This window comes from Streptopelia decaocto (assembly GCF_964273445.1).
Source record: "Streptopelia decaocto genome assembly, chromosome: 9".
Classification (NCBI taxonomy): domain Eukaryota; kingdom Metazoa; phylum Chordata; class Aves; order Columbiformes; family Columbidae; genus Streptopelia; species Streptopelia decaocto.
In genome coordinates, this window is record NC_138664.1 from 6,765,560 (window position 1) to 6,782,782 (window position 17,223).

Here is a 17,223-nt window from a genome sequence, read left to right on the forward strand (position 1 = left end):
CCAGCATTTCTTACTTATTTATGTGTACTTCCTTGCTCTTTGAACATATGTGAAGTTATTCTTCGTTTTCTTAATATGTAAGCCTTCCCTCAGACAAATGCACCAAGTAGGACCAGACAGGGGTGTAGATCTGGTGCCGAGGAGACATGATTGATGCTGCATGCAAATCCACCTTGGCAGCACATGAGATTTTCTTTCATCCAAATGGCTTAAAGCAAATGAAAACTGGCCTCAACATGGCTGGAAAGAAACCCAAATGGGTGTAGTCTGAGAGTGATATTTGAGGCAGCTGTGCCTGTTTTTTAACTTCACTGGCATAATTTTGAATGGAGCAGAATACAAACCTCTCAGCAACATTATTTTCCAGCACTTAATGCAGCACTGTGACATTCTCAGAGCCAGGTGAAAAGCATCTACTCCATGATCCAGGAGCAGAACAAGTGTCAACCTGGCAGACTGTAGCAAGCAAGGTGGCTCTCAAGATGATGTTCCTCAGTCATTCTTGTACTTACACCAGATTAACAGTGATTTGCAGCTGGGTTGGCACCCAGGGCCACAGGACAGAAACCCTAACGCTGCACTGCACAGTCACCTGTCACAAAACCATGGGGAAGGGTGAGAATGCAGACACTTGGGTGAGAATCAGACTCTAAGAGCTGCTCCTGCCCTACAGCAGTGTAGAGCAAGAAAACACACAATGGCCCTGTAGAAAATGTCCAGAGGCCTCTGGTGAGCAGTTTTGGTGAGAGAAGGTAATAGTTATGGTTGCAGCACTGCTTTTGTTGGGGTTTTTTATTACACACCACAGGATCGATATGTCTTCTGTGAGAACATCATCTTCTCTTAGCACCTGTCCTTGATTTCCTCTGCTGCATCCTCAGCAAGTATAGGTACAATGGGTGCCCACCACCGCTCCAGTGCAGCTGTACTGGATGAGGCGCACATTAGCTCCCTGGACTGTAAAATATGTCCGGAAGGTTTGGGATTTTGATTCCAATAGCAATTATAGAGATGCCTAACGACACAGATCAGCTGCTTGCCTTGGCATGTTCCACAGAAGAGGTTTCCACCAGCTCTGCTTAAGGAAAATCATCCTCTGCTGTTTCTCCTCCTGTTACCAATGGTGCTGATGGCTAAGCTCGGATTTTAAGTTTGCACTTTTGCCCCTTGAGGTGTAGGATTTCAGTTGAGTGCTTCACTGAGGTCCTCACCTTCATGGCCCTCCTTCAGGCCTTCTTCTGTGCCAGCCATGCACCCCACATCCCATAGGCCCTGATTCTAGACATGGATGAGAAAAAATTATGCCTGTCTGGTATCAAAATGCATGACTACACAGTTAATTTTCAATAAAATTAGCCAGAAAGAGGAGGAAAAAACATGAACTAAAGCAGAAATTGTTTTAGGATGGTGACAGATCAAGAAAACTCCGCCTGCTAAGGTTACCCAAAGGTGAATGTTGACACAAGCCCCCAAGTACTCAACAAGGAGATGTCCAGCAGACAAGATGCAATTAGACTGTCTCAAGGGAGCTGACTTGTTAAAGATTGTAGTGTCCAACCTTATCTGTGACAGCACGACACCTCCCAGCTATGAATGTTCAAGTGTTTATAAAAATCTGACAAGGTATCTGCAAGAAATTTAATACAAATTATTGTGAGGGAAAAAGTTGCTATGCTTGCTTTGGTTGTCGAAATAGCTGAGAATTGTGTTGGCAAAACTACTGAGCCCTGAGAGGAAGGGACTATTCAAGCTATAAAATCCCTTTTCATTGAAGGGTGACGATAATCCAAGAACATTAGTATTCCACACATTAGTAGTTAAAGCTGGGTCAATTTGGTTCAGAAAAACTGTTTGGGTATGGCAATAATTAACTATTAAATCCAAACAGGTCACTTGTCCATCCCTGAAGCACTTTGCTGAGATCCTTCAGGAATGTGGTATGTTGAAAGCAAACTCAGGTCTACTGACATAGGACTGGAGGTGCAAGACCCCCATTCTGTCTTTCAGCTGAGCAATCCAGGAGGAATTTTTCTAAAGGAAAAAAATGCATGTTTATAATATAAAGAAGAGGAAAAAAAAAATCCAGGCATTCCATCTCTTCTGGACAGAAATTTAACTTATAACTGTATTCTGCTGCAATAACCAACCAGATGCTTCAGATCATTAGTATTAGTGTCAAATTTTTCTAGCAGCCATTTTCCTTGTGGCAGACAAGCAGTAAATCTGCTTCCTCAGCCTGGACAAACTCTTCTAATGGGATGTCTAAGTTGTGATCAAGACACATGACGGCACTCGTGTATATTAAATATATTCAAGAGCTTTAAAGCACTGATGTGAATATTGGTAACTGTGGTAGCACATGCAGAAGTTTACTTGGGTCTTCAGATACACATTTGGTGAGTTATATGAGTTTGCAGAGCTTTGCTGCCTTTAGCACCCAACATAGAGCAGACAAAAGCTGACTGGAAAGACCAGCATGCCCCCCCCCAAATTTTTCTTTTTTCAAGGAATTCTAAGACTTCCCCTGCCATAATTCTATATGCTCAAAGTTTTAAGATACTCTGTTTTCAGCTATTGAAAAGCCCGTTAGATTGTCCATCCTATTTATAACGCACCATAGCACCCATCTGGAGCAAAGCATCTGTCTAGCCATGCTAATTGAATTAGTCTGCGAATCTATCCATCAAGACATAGAGACCTCGCTAGCTTTGTAACTTCCGAATTTTTATAGCAGAGGTCCCTACATAAACACGCTACGAAGGAGATGAGCACTTTTGTAGTCTAAAGAGATTTCCGGAAAATTAGCTTTTTCTAGTTTCTTTTGGCAGAAGAACCAGTTTTTCCTGAATGGAAAACAAACACCTTGCAAACTGTCAGAACCCTGTAAGGACGAGCCAGTTTTTCATGACCTGATGCAAAAACATCAGCATTTGAGGCCTCAGGTAGCTTGTAACGTGCATCTTGTGAGGTGAACAATGTCTGAAAGACTGATATGTATCTCATTAAAACTGAGACTACTCAGCTACAAGCACCAGATTGTTCTCCCCACTAATTGTTTGATACTGCTGCCTCAGGCCATCTATGCTGGAGACGGTGTCCCTGGGGTAGATGGAACTATTGACACCTGTTGATAAGGCCCAGACCTGCTGGAAAAGCTGTGACAAGTCAAAGTTCAGGATGAGAAGGAGCTGCTGGCAGCTGATGGGCAAAGGGCAAGAGCTGAGCGTGCCAGGTCTCTTGCATTTCTTGCCAGTAATGGTCTGAAGTTCTGCTGGGGCAATGGGCACCAGCTGGGCTTGGTAAAGGCTCATCAACCTAGGCAGAGACTCTGCTCAGGATTAATTTTCAGTATCAATTTATTAAAGGTACTCATAGGAAAGAAGGCCAAAATAAAAACCCCCAAAATATGAAAATATTCTGGGAATAGAAACTCAGAAAGGGTGCTGGGAAAAAGAAGGGCTCATTTAAAATGTCTGGGCTTCCTGGTATGACTGGTGATGACTGGCTTATGCCTTGAAAAATTAGGATGTTCTTAAGTTCCATTTTCAAAACCATCTTCCTATGTATTCAGGAGGTTTGAAGCCCCAAACACCTTTGAAAAATGAAATTTACCATCCAAATCATGCAATTATTTTTGAAAAATGTAGTTCCTGTTTCTACAAAAAACTGTTCCTCTCAAAGGCCACAGACAACCTAGTATTAAGTGGATCAAGTACCTAAACTTCCACTTAACTGGAAGTTTAATAACATAAGGAAGTCAGGCAGCAGCCCCAAGTGTGGACCCAGAAATGAACTGGAAAAGTGCACTTGAAGAGCAACGCAGATCAGGTTTGCTATTACGCCAACAAGGAATGTGATCTGTAATAGTAGAAGTGATGATTAGTGGTTTTTAAAAGAAGATATCTCCTGAAATTAGAACTGGAGGTGGGGTGACAACAAAAGGCACCATCAGAAAGACGCGTGGCTGGGGACATGGAGCAGGGGGCCGAGAGCTAAAGCTCACCCACCTGGCAGCGGCAACGCACGACACCTCCTGCCGTTTGATTTTTCTGAACGTGCAATTCTTACATTTGCCCTTTAAAAGGGAGCAGTTGCAGCAGTACGAAATTAGGGCACCCAAGCGGGGGGACTTAAGAATTAGATGCGAGCCAGGCTCATTTGGGGACATCACCCTGCGTGAGAAACTTCCAGCCCCGTGCGGGAGCGCTCTCCGCTCAGAACTGCGTCCCACGGGGGGGCAGTTGCGGTGGGTATTGCAGCGGCCGCCCCCTCCCGCGGCGCTAAGAACCGCCGGGCAGCCTCGCGCACCCTGGGACGGGACCGCCCCGCCCGCCGCGGAGCCTCCGCCGGCGCCAGCCCCGCGCTTTCCCCCGCCCCTCGCCGGCGGGGGCGCGGATCCGGCCTGCGCGGAGCTGGCGGAGAGAGGGAGCGCGGCGGGGCGAGGGGAGGAGAGACGAGAGGAGGCGGCGGCGAGCTGGCCATGGCAGCAGCCCGCGGGCGGAGAGGCAGCCGCCGTGGGCTGCCGCTGTGATTGGCACCCCGAGGAGGAGGAAGGCGCGGAGCAGCCGCGGGGCCCGCCATCCCGCGGCGGCGGTGCCCGGGAGGATGCCGGGGAAGCGGGGCTCGGCGAGCGGCGGCGGCGGCGAGCTCCCGGGGGCCGGCGCGCCGCGGCAGCGGAGGCGGCGGAGGAAGGTGTCCTGCTTCTCCAGCATCCAGCTCTTCCTGGTGTCCGAGTGCGCCCTGATGCTGGCCCAGGGCACGGTGGGAGCCTACCTGGTGAGTGGCGGACCGGCCCGCAGCCCCCCGGCGTTACCTGCCGAGCCGGCGCGGCGGGGCTCGGCCGGCGGCCGCTGCCGGGCGGGGGGCGCGGAGCGGGGGATGCGCTGGCACAAGTGGAAGTTTCCCCGTGGCCGGGGCAGCTCGGGGGGCAGCCCCCGTACCCTCCCCGGGTGGGTTTGACACCAGCCCGGTGTTTCAGGGCTTAAATGACTCAGCAGTGCGGAGGGGTTTCCCTTCTGCCGTCTCTCTGGCGTGTGCGGCGGTAACTTGGGCAGCCGGTCCCCCGGACTCCCGAAACGCCGCTGCCCGGCCGTGCATGCGGGCTGGCGCGTCACTGCTGCTGGATGCCGAGCTGGCCGGTAACTCGGATCAAGTGCCAGCCTTTCCAGTTTATACCGAATAAACAACAAGAAAATCTGGTGGGGCATTTACTTCATGCCTCCTGCGTTTACTAATTTTCCTCGTCCTCTTGAAGTGATGCAGTGGTGTTAAGTACACCAGCCCCGTAAGTCTTGGTGTTAGGTAGAGAACAGTCAAAATAAGACTTTGCACTGAATCTGCATAGTGAGATCTGGTGTCAGAGGCAGAACTGTAGTAGAAGAGTTGGAAAGATGTCCATACGGCAGTTCTTGTGCCTTTGAGTACACACTGAGAGAGAGGCAGCCTGTGAAAATCAAGTCCTCTTCCAGCAGATGTAAGTGTATAGTTGATTTAAATTTCTCAAAATAGCATGCTGGATTTGAGAATTATAGTTTCCATGGAAAAGAAATGTATTCATAATCTCTGAGGCTTTTTGAGGCCATACACGTAATATGTTATACAGTAACACATGTGGTACTTTTATTGAGTATTTAACGCTGCTTCTCATGCTTAAACTGCTTATGCAAATTTGTACTGAACGTGATCTATAATTTTTCAAGGTACGTGGCTAAACTAACCGTGGTTAATATTCCCTGCTAATATGAAATGGAAATTAGCAGTCAACTCCAGATAATAAAACACATAAGTTTAGTTTGGAACGTATTTTAATTGCAAAGGCAACTACATCACATCTGTTGAGAGAAAATCAGGAATTCTATACCCTGTGTGAATGTAGGTGGATATCACTTAATTTGGAGAAGCCAGACAGGCACATGCGTCTTTTATGTGAGTAACACCTTAGTAAGTAAATATGTTGCTTCTAATGAGTTACTTGCAAAATGAGCCGTCAGCATGAATGAATGTGGGATAATCTTCCGTCAAAGTAATGGCCAAGGAAGAGCCCACTGAGGTGATGTCACCCAGTGGGCACCAGTGTGCTGGAAATGCATAGATCTGCTACAGGACTCTGTACTGGCACAGTTCGCTACAGCATCTGAGCATTGGATCAGCAGTAATAGTCCCTCACATGGCATTTTCCTCTAACTCCTTTGCATCACTCTCTCCTTGCCAATTTAGCTTTTCTTTTCCTGTTTTCCCCCACTCTTGCGGCATGCTCCGGACTGCGCCTACCTTCCCTCATGCACCCCAGCCCCACCGGATGGAAATCCCTGCTGTCATCACCGTTCCTGGAGTCCTGCCTCCCTCCCCGGAGGGATTAACTTGACCGAGGTGCTGCTGTCTTTGTCCTCTCTCATTCTCCAGGACTGTATCCTGACCAGCCTGACATTGTGTCCCCATGACCAGCCAGATCCACAAACAGTAACAGACAACTGGCCAGTGGGGGGGAGAAAAAAAGGAAACTAAACTCAAAACAATCCCTAGCATGCATAAGCGGTGGCCCAGCTGCACTGGGCAAGTGTTCCTCCGTTCGCTGTATAATTTATCTTCCATCATTGCAAATACCACGCAGCTCTTCATACAATGAACAGATGCAAATGTGGAATTATCTTTGGAGGATAAATCTGTGCTTAGAGTGAATCTGAACGAGCGCTGCACTTACAGGTGTCGTGGGGGAGCGAGAGCAGGAGCAGGAAAGATGCTCAGTGGGAAGTGTGGAGGACCTGATCATTTCTGCAGAGCAAGTGTCCTGTGGGGCCAGGTGTGGTTCTCAGGTGCTGTCTTGGGGTGAAATCAGTGGAGACACTGCAGAGTTGCCCAGGTGTAACTGCAGGTGGATATTCATTTACTCGGGCTCCTGGGACGAGCAGGGGCTGTTGGGCTCAGCAGTGGAGTGCCGGGCTGCTCCCCAAGGGACAAATTAGCGGGTGTGACAAAGCGGAGAGCAAACAGAAAGACAAATAGGGAGATGCTGCACAGGACAGACACAGCGTGTAGTTCTGGGCAGTTGAATAAACTGCTAATTTTAGCCTCTCAGCAGTGAGCTGCGTACTGTGGTCATGCTTCTGCTTTGCTTGGCCACATGTGCGACTTTTCCTGGTTATTTGTAACTCAGGAAGAGACATTTGCCTTATACGGTGACAAGTTGGTTTCCTCAGTTTTGATCTGTCTTGTGCTGCACAGGGAGACTTTGAGGGTAAAAACTCAGCTTATTAAGAAAACAAGGCAAGGGCTTGGCTGCTTAGGAGTGGTTGAACAGTTCCATTTTGATTGGCCTTGGCTTTCATGTCAGTACATTTAAAAGTGAATATTGCTACTTCTTTTTAGATATGTAAAAACTTCTTTTTTCCATGTTCTCTGCACAATAAACTAGTGGCACCCACTTGAATGTATGTACAAAGTAGACATTAATTCATTCATTATGTGGTTTTGAAGCACAGATCATTCACGTTTATTTGTTCATAAGACATTGTGCTTGCCAAGAGGACTTTATAAATAATAAATGCTGATAAAATCTATAAAGTCCAATTCTTTTCCCACAGAGCTCAGCAGTGAAAATACCCCAGGATTCCAACAGTGAAGGTTTATGGTTAATTAGTCCCGTGTCTCTGAGGTTCTTCATGTGAAATTTTAGGGAGTATTTGATCAATGTCGTGTTCCAAAATATTTGTCAATTTTGTTTGCAAAACGCACATGTTCCAAAATGACTTGGTGCCATATCCTGCATAGTTTATGCAAATGCGAGTCTGTGCTGCTGCCTTCATTTCTGGGGCTGCTGAATACACCCTATTATTTGCATATTCCTGTAAGGTTTTGTGTATGCATTTATTTGGCTTTATCTAATTACTCCTGCGTGCTTTTGGAAACTTGAATTTCCCAGCAACTGCAGTGGCAGCGGGGAAAATGCTGCTTGTAGTCTGCAGGCGTTCCTGCTGCAGAAGTTACTCAGGGATTTCGCAGCAACTTTTAAAAGCCCAGATGATTTCCACCCCCGGTTGCTCTCCTGCAGTGTGGGTCCGTGGATTAAAGAGCCGAGCGCTACTGGTGCAGATGGCACCGGGAGGGAAGAAAGGCTGCAACCTGTGTTTTCCAGCCGGAGCCTTGTGCCTCTCAGGCGAATGCAGCAGTGTGATCAGTCATGCCGGCCGTGCAGCGATGAGGATTTCGATAAGGCTGATTCACATACCTTGGCAACACTTCCATCCCTGTGTCCCCCCCTCCCAAGTTCCTACATGCATTATATTTTGAAATATTTTAACTGGTAGTAACGTTCCAAGTGCTCCTGATGGTTTATCGCTGAGGCTTTTCGTCACCCTGCCAGTCAAATCTTTTGCTTCGCCAGTGGTGAAATCATTGCTTTAGCAGAAGGCGAAGAGCTCTGGGTTTGACAGCCATAGTTTGTGGAGCAGGAGCACAATTTAATTATTTTCTCTCCCTAGCCTTTAGCCTCAGCTCGCTCCGCTTCAAACTGACCTAGTTGCGAGCATCCAACATCTGCCAAAGTCACGGGCTTCTTTAGATAAAGGGCATGCATATGGGAAGCGTGTTGAGAAACAGTTTTTTGGTGTGCTCGGGATAGCTGTTTATACAGAGCTTTACTGAGATGTCTCTGCTGCAGCTTTGAATGCAGCTATTGATGTGTTTTATCCAGTGATAGAGGATGACTGGCCTGAGCATGAGATGGAAAGGAAAAGAATTGGTCCGTCTCAAGGAAGGTACATTGGTGTTTGCATGGGAATGAATGCCAAATTGCTTCTTGTTTTGCTGAATGAAAACTTTTGAGCCAGGCTTAACTTCCCAGCTAGAGCTTCGCCCATGCAGCAGTGTTTGACTGCAGCTTGCAAAAGCTCTCTTAACTCATCTGCAGTAAAAATAGTTCTGTGTAAATCCAGGTGAGATTGTATGTGTGTAAGTGGTCTCTGACCAGGTTCCTTCTGTTCAGTTTTTATTGCTATTTGGGTTTGGGATATTAATGAAAACTGTAACATTCAATTTTCAGGAAAAAGTAATTATCAGAGATAAATACAAAAGTTAATCATCAAAGGGTTTCTGCTGGAACAAACACAAATAGAGGTTTTGTTAGACGGACACCAGGGAACTGAGGGATTAAGAGCAGAATTTGGCTTGTGTTTAAGTTGCTTTGGTGTGCGACCCTTTCCCCTCCTATGTTAAATGAGGCAAATACAATACTGTTTTCCTGTTACAGAAAGCAGTTGTCTCCTCTTGTAGGGACGTGGTCAAACCCTTCTTGAAGTCAGTGGAGATGTCTGTATGGTGGATGTCAATAAAGACAATTTTAATATAGGAGTACTGGAAAGCTTCAAAGCCTTCAGTTGTGCTTGGTGCTGTACAATAGAATTTGTTATTGAGTGTTTGCAATCTGAGTAGACTGGCTGGGAGAAATGTCACAGGTGGGGAAACTGAGGCAGGGATTAAGAGCTTGATTCTGTTGCTGAAGCTATTGATAAAGCCTTTTGCTTGATTAACAGCAATAAAACCCAGATGGCTCAGGCGTGGGCAGAGGAAGAGCCTGGTAGAGCAAGGAATTCCATTTTCAGGTGCTTCAGTCTAATGACTTAGCTGCAAGAACAGTATTTCCCATTGAATTTATTATTGTTTTTATTAAAGTATTTATTTTCCTAGAATAAGAATCAGCTTTAAAATACTGCTGTCCTTTTTTTTTTTTTTCTTTCCATCCTCAGCAGTGCTGAGTAATAAATTAGCTGTAATGCTCATAATTTATTTGTCACTGGGGTATTTAAGGGGAAAAAAAAAAAGCATGGAGTGAAAATAAATGTTTTAGTGAGGATGAAGATTGCCAAGCATTGGCTGGTTATTGCTTACAGTTCATTTTCCCTTAATATATCTTTGCTAGCAATGTTATTTCTGGAAAGTTGTTTCTAGTATGCCTTTCCCATTAGAGAATATTGTCTGTTTTGCAGCTGAGTTGTGTGGAAAGTTATTCTAAACTAGATCTTTTGACTGCATTCATATTTCTTCTCTGAGAAGCCTTTTGATGGTTTTTTTGGGTCTCTAACTGCAGGGTGTAGGAGAAACAAGATCCAGCTCTGGGTTTTGATGCCTTCAGCCTCCTGTGGGGCTTGGGGCAGGAGTGTGCCATTGACTCATTAACGTAGAAGCTTTATACGAATTAGTAGAAACTAATTCTGATCCAGATGTAAGTTTGGTTTATTTTTAATACCTGGAAGACTTGTGAGTAACTGACATTTATGCCTTGGTTTAAAGTTTTCTTTTGTCTAATACTAACAGATGAAAAGGTGTAGAGATAATGACATGTTTATCTCTTACATGTTATATTATGTGCAATTTGCAAAGAAAACCGAAACTTACGATCTGATGCCTTCTTGTTTAAATGCATTTAAAGACAAAATGCACTTGATGTATAAGAGTGTGGACTAATCGATTTTAGTGTTCAATTTTTTGATTATTTTCAGTGGAAAGTTTGGCCGTTCTTCCTTTTCCCTTGCAAGCCCTGAAAGAAAGAGCAGCCTGTTAGAAATGTTATGATCCCTCATAAAACCAGGGTCTCATTTATTTTGGCCGGCCTTCGCTTCCAAAATCCCTTTAGCATTTGCTGTGTGCCTGTGTCACAACGAGCTCTGCGAGTTTTAACTGTCTGCAGGACTAATGCTGCTGAGGTTTAGAGGGATCTTGAACTACATCAGAGAATGCCTTGGTTTGAAGGTCTGTGGTGTGCTTCCTTAGGAACTGTTGCAGCATGACTCTAAATTGTAGCATAGCTGCTGTCCCAGAGAGAACTGTCCCTCTCCTTCTCTGCAAGGGAGAGCAAATGCTCCAGTAAAGGACTGTCTCCTCAGTTGCATGGGCTTTCTTTTCCCTGACTTTCAGGATATTGTAAAGAACCAAAAGCCAGCTTCTGTTCTGCTACAGCAGTGTGAATTTATCACTGCAAAAGAGTTATTCTGCAATTCGTCAAGAAGAATTTGTCCTCTGTGTATAATAACCCAAAATGTTTCCTTACTGTACGCTCCTTGGTCTCTAGTTATTCCTTCGCGGTAGCAAGATTAAACAATGGCATACTATTTCGTGGGTGAGGTCGCAGCTTGGATGAATCAGTGTAGCTTTGTCTTCTGATCAACACCAGATGAAGCTGCAAGTGATATATTTTAAGCATCATCCAAGGAGGTTTAAATAAACGCATGCTAATATTTTGTATAGTAACTCCTTTAAGTGCTCCAGTGAAGTTCAGAAGAATTAATTTTTCCTATTGCATAGAAAAATGGGCCGCTGATTTTGATTTACAAGGTTTCATTATAATTCTGCAGCAAAACCAGGACTAGAACCCCAAGAGGTCCCGTCTCCAGGTCACCTTGGAGCAACCACTAGACTCTGACTCTTTGTACATACATACTGCAATGCAAATAGTATCGCCTGCTCCACTGAGTAGAGATTTCACGCTGCCACTCTTCATATGCTATGGATGCAATCAATAGCGATAGCAAGCTGCTCAGGGAGTTCCCGGAGTGTCTGGCAGTTCTTCCATCGGTGTTTGGAGGACTCGTTGCTGAGGAGGATTTGGTAATGTTTAGAGAGATGATCCTTGCATCCAAGATGTTTCAGTTTGAGTGGATGGAGCAAAGCATGGGGAAAAGGAACCGTTCCTTTTTCCATTTTAAGTGGGGATGCAGGTGTAATCATGTAGGATGATGTACAGCACAGGTATGACTGGATCTGCCCCTCCTCACTTAGCAAATCTAGGAAAGATGTCATAACTAAAATAAGATTTTTTTTTAAGCTCTCCAGTTAGCACCTTTCTGTTTTTCAGCCTTATTCTGAATATGATGTGCTTCTGCATTTTGATACCCAAATATTTCTTACTGAAGTGAGGGGGCAGGTTTCATCCTGCTGTTGCACGGTGTCTGTTGTGTTGAAGCTGCAGATCTCTTGCTGGGGCTGGTATCGCAGCAGTGCCTGAACACAGTAATTTTAGATGACCGCTTGCAGCATAAAAGCAAAATATTTATTTCACATTTGTTTGAATATTTGTCGTCATTGTTATTTATTTTCCATGGTTCAAGAAGAAGAAAAACAACTTGCCGTGGTTTGGAGTTTGTTTTTCCTTTCTGTTGCTTCCCCCTTCATAGTATCCATTCCTCTCACCAAGCAGCCAGTTAATGTCTCTGTGATTTTTTTTAACTTCTTAATCTTTTTGGTGACTCCAGCTATCTCTTGGATGACTTCTGCATGTTTGCAGCCCCACTGACTTTTAGATAAGTAGCTGTGATGGCAGGTGTGGGAACACAAAAGTTGATTTCCATGCTACGTAATCTGTTTTCTGGGCAAGGATTGCTGGAATTGTCTTATTTTTAATATTAAAATGTCCTTTCAAAACGCTTACCATGCTGTTCACCTGTATAATTCATAATGTCTTAGTTTACTGGAAATGGGAAAAAGCCTAAAATTCAGTTTTATGGTGATCCATAAAATGACAGTGAAATGTTTGAAGGAACACAGATAATTCAGTTGTTTTGAGGTCTTCGTGACTCACTCCACTTTATGGTTTCTGAAGCAACTGTGTCAAATTTGCTTTCAAGTTGGTGGTGGTTTGGGTTTTTTTGTTTGGTTGGGTTTTTTTTGAATGCTTTGATGTTTGCATCTGAATCCAACATTTTCTCTAGTGTTTTGTTTGTTTGTTTTTCTAATAAAAAGGCAACTACGAACTCTGTCAAAAAGAGACTAAAAGAATGCTTGGTTGTTTGGGAAGAATTGTGGGGCATGGGTGTGCAAGAATGCAGAAACCTTTCAGAAATTTTGCACTCTTCATTTCTAAAAATGTATAGTGGTATATTTTTTTCCCCCACTAAAAATTAGATTTTTTGGCTGAACTGAAATCTGCATTGGTTTCGGGTCAGTATATAAGAAACAGTCTTGAAGTGTATGTTGTATGTGTGTATTTTAAGGCGATAATTAACAGTTTAATGCCTGAGGGATTGAATGACAAGATTTGGAATTGCTTTGCGCTCAAGGTGTCATGTAGTGGTGCCCTCTATGTTCCTAAAACAAATGGATTATTCTACAGATGTATGTAAGGTGAAAAGTAAGTATTTTTCCTTGGAACCTGCATTAAGTGGAGCTTCGCATGCTTTCAGCTGGCAGGGAACACCTACACTCAAATGCAGGATGGGCAGAGCTCAGCAGTGATGAGTATATTTGCCATATCAGGACAGAATTCTGAGTTTTCTGTAGTTTCACATGTGCTTCGTCCCTTTATTTCTCCAAAGGGATAACGGGGAGAGAGAAAACACCACAACTTCATAGGGTTGCAACTCATCTTGTTAAAAAATGACTGGTTTTTGTTTTCTGCATTAGAACTTCAACAGGAAGGGCTGCAAGAAGGTCGTTTTGGGCTTCTTGTTTTTTATTTCTGAAAAGGAGGATGTGAAATAGCTGCTACCTCTTTCTACTTCTCTCCTTGGCTTCGTGCAGACGTAGGTGGGCACATCATTATCAGTAGACCAGAGGGTTGGTTGGGGGTGTTATGATGCTGGACTGTGGGCCAAACTTCATGCTTTGGCTGCAGGAAGACCACAGAACCATAGAATAGATCAGCATGTGCCTTGCTTGATGAAGTAGCAGGACAAATCCCCTTCACCTTTGAATAATACCAGATGCATGTCTATATTGAAAAATGTCAATGGAGATGAGGGACAACATTTGGAGCTTCCAAAAGAGAAACTAGAAATACTGATGAAGTGAAAATTATTTTGAAAAATTTGAACAAGAAATGCCCCCAGTATTGTCCTGCTGCTTCTTTGCCCTGCTGATGACTTTCATCTGCTGGAAACATGCTTACTTCTCTTCCTGATGTGGCTTGGGTGTTGCCTGATGGACTGAGATGCCAAATTAGAGGGTTGATCCTTTCTTTCCCTGTAACTAGGAAACAAGGGAAAAATAACAATATGTACCGAGGTCTTGATTTTTAGAGAGGAAAAACTTCAGTTTAGGTATCCAGTTTTTCAGTCTTACAGCTTGGTTCTGGTCGTTCCTCTGAGCTCCAGGAAAAGCTGTAATTGCTGTGGTTGAGTAAAGCTATTTTTGCCAAGTTTTTCTTAAAGCTTTAACTTTTCTCTTTTAAAGAGTATCCATCTTGCTTTGTAAGGTGTTATGGTGGGGTTAACCTTGGACTGCATCCAGCTGCTCTCTCACTCCCCTCCTCAATAAGGTGGGAGCAGAAAGCGAGATGGAAAAGCTTGTGGGTTGAGATATAAAGACCTGCAATTACTGTCAGGGGCAAAACAGACTTGACCTGGGGAAATTTAATTTTTAATGCCAATTAAAATAGATTTGGATGTTTAAAACAAAGGCAAAAATGAAAACACCGCCTTCCCCCCATCCCACCCCTTCTTCCCAGGCTCACTGGGAATGTCTCCATTGGATGCTCTCTGCTGGGAGAGCATCTGCCCTCACCCCCAAGCTAAAGTGAAGTGTTAATCATGGTTGAGCACCGATGTGCTCTTTGCAGAAATGTTGGCTGGCATTGGGTAAATGGTTTTCCCGTGCTTGGGTCCTCTCCGCACTTGGTGGTCAGTGGTGTTTTTTTGTGGTTTGCTGCTGGGCAACAAGCAGGTTCAACCCAAGGAGAAACACGTGTCTGTGTGACTAAAACATGGTGATATTCCTTCTGTCCTGCAGGCGTTGCCTGTAAAATTTGATTATTGTGGGGATTAACCTTCCTCATAGCTTTGGCTAAGTGCTGTGGTTTGTGTGATGGGCAGAGAAAGCGCTGGACATATAGGCCCTTTATGAGAAATAGTGGGCAGCTTTTTTAGGGCTTACCAGCAAAAGAAAACTGTGGTTTTTGTTTTTGTCTTGTCCAACGTACAGGGCTGAGAGCAATTAACTACAATGGGCCTTTCAGCCCCTGCATGAGATGCACACTTTGTTTCCTGCTGCCTATGGCTCTTTATAATGCAGGTCCTTATGTCTGAAGTCAGCGCAGCTGCTGGTGGAGGGACAGGAGCTTCAGTTGAAGAGACGCCTTGTCTATGGGTGCTTGTTTGTGAAGGGTGCTGATGTTAGTTTTGTGATGTCAGATGGTTTGGGTGATCCTGTGGTCGGTCTTATCCGAGGTGCTCAGTGCAACGAATGCCCACTGAGTTCACTTGTGTTCCTGCAGGAACCTGCTGCGTCTTGTGATCTTGGTTTTGGTCCAAAGAGGGCTGCTTTGGCCCCAAGTTTGTATTTCTGATATTGAAAGGTGGTATTAAAAGCCACAGGGCTAGCTTGAGCCTTTGGGTTGCAGTGCTATGATGCTAGTCTAAGGTTGGATTTTGTTTTTTGTTTATTCTCTATCTATAACCTGTGATATTTAATACTATTTAAAAAAAAATGGAGCTGGCTTGGGGTTACTCAAGAGCTTTCCCATAGTCTTTGGGATTCAAACCTACCAACTTTAAAGAATTTGAAAACAAAGGCTGAAAAGGGAAGATTTCAAGCATTCCATGGAGCTAGATAAACAATTTGCTTCCAAGAGTTTATTTGCTCAATCGAGGCCACTTCTGCATTAACAAATCTCTGTGAATGAATGGATTCCAAAAACAGCTTGGGAGTTATTCAGTGGCTATTGAAGTTAAGCCACAGAAGCAGACCATGTGCTAGAGGCACAGCTTTGTGGGTTTGCTGTGTCATTTGGCGCAACTGTACAAGCTTTCTCAAATGCTGGCCCTATACAGAAGTCCAGTGTTTTCTGTGGATTAGGATGTGTCAGGGCTGCTGTGTTGCTCTTAATCTCAGTGCTAGCCCTGACCAAGAAGGCAGAAGTTTCAAATTCCTTCCTGCTGTGTCCCGTGGAAGCATTTGGGGTTTATGGTGTAGCCTCTCATAACTGAGATGGCACTTATTGATTTGAATCATTCAGCTTAATTCAATGCTGGACAAGCTTCTTGCCAGATTTTTTTATTTTGCCTTCTTATTTAAATAGATCCCTATTGAATTACTGTAGTTGTTTATAATGACTCTGGGGAAATATTGGATGCAGCCTCTAGAATCGGTTCTGTGCCATTTTCAAACAGCAAACTTTTGAATTATATCTCTAAACAGTGCCCAGGGTTCCTTGTTGTTATCTGAGTTTTCAAGATGCTCCCATGTTAATATGCTGCCTCTTTGTTGTGGGCAGGTATCCAGTGAGCAGCTGGTTAGCAGGGTAGCAACTCAGAGGTAAATCTGGATGCAAAGTTCTCTCTGCTTTCACTGCATTGCTGGGATGGGAGGTTGCTGGCAGGAGAAACTGGCTTATTTTCATCCAGGACACAAAACTTATTTCTTAAGGGTCAGAGCCTGAAACCAGTTGAGGGCTCTGCTTAATTGGGATTTTGAGTCAAGGGAGGGAGAGTCTGGGATAGATGAAGGAGGGCAAAATTTAACTTCTTGGGGAGCTCCTTTTACATATGAAGAGAGTCCTTCAAGTGGGGCTGCAGCAAATAGTCACTATATGGCTTCATTGAATTGGGTTTCTTTCTTCTGTAAGCCATAGTGAGTCTGAGAATCAGTATAAGGTTGTATGGTCTCATGACTGGAACATTTTTCCCAGGCTCTCTTGTAACATCCCAGCTCAATACTTCTGTGTCCCCATCTTCAAAATGACTTCTGAGATGGCATTGCTGTTTGGTGGGGGTGGTTGGCCAAAATGAACAAGAATGTTCTGCAAATGGCCTGTGGTGAAGTGGGGTCTTCTGGTTTAGCTAACAGTGCTTTTTGGCATGAATGGAGTGTGTCTGGTTCTCCAATGTTGAATTTGTTTACTCCAGTGTTGAATTTGACCAAAACATTGTTGATTTCTGTTAGACATCACACTGAGGCTTCAATGTATGGCATCTTTAAGAGATGCACACAACTCTGCTACGCTGGAAATGCAAGCTGAAACTAAAATGACCTTTGCTTTCTCCTTTATTTGTCCCCCATGGTGCACAGTGTATAGATTCAGACACTTTCAATTTGATTCTCAGCATCCCGATTACACTCACAACTCTTGGTATCCAGACAGCATCACAAAAAAATTAAATTCATGGAGTGTTTCCAGGAGCCTATGTCACTGTGTGTTTCCCTGCCCTTTCCGTCGGCCCCGCTGCTCTTGCAAGTGAGAGATTAAATGATGGGGGAACAGAGACTTGTTTCCTCTGAGCCAGGACTGGCTGGGCAGAGTCT

General features: G+C 44.4%; 1 protein-coding gene across 1 annotated transcript in view; it reads left to right on the plus strand.

Annotated features, from left to right (window-relative positions):
* The first annotated feature begins 4,315 nt into the window (after positions 1-4,315).
* SLCO3A1 (solute carrier organic anion transporter family member 3A1) overlaps positions 4,316-17,223 on the plus strand; it is a 141,826-nt gene continuing 128,918 nt past the window's right edge. Inside the window, exon 1 of the mRNA XM_082060810.1 lies at positions 4,316-4,776. Within this exon, the coding sequence (XP_081916936.1) occupies positions 4,606-4,776 (171 nt within the window). The 5' untranslated portion in view covers positions 4,316-4,605. The remainder of the gene's footprint in view (positions 4,777-17,223) is intronic.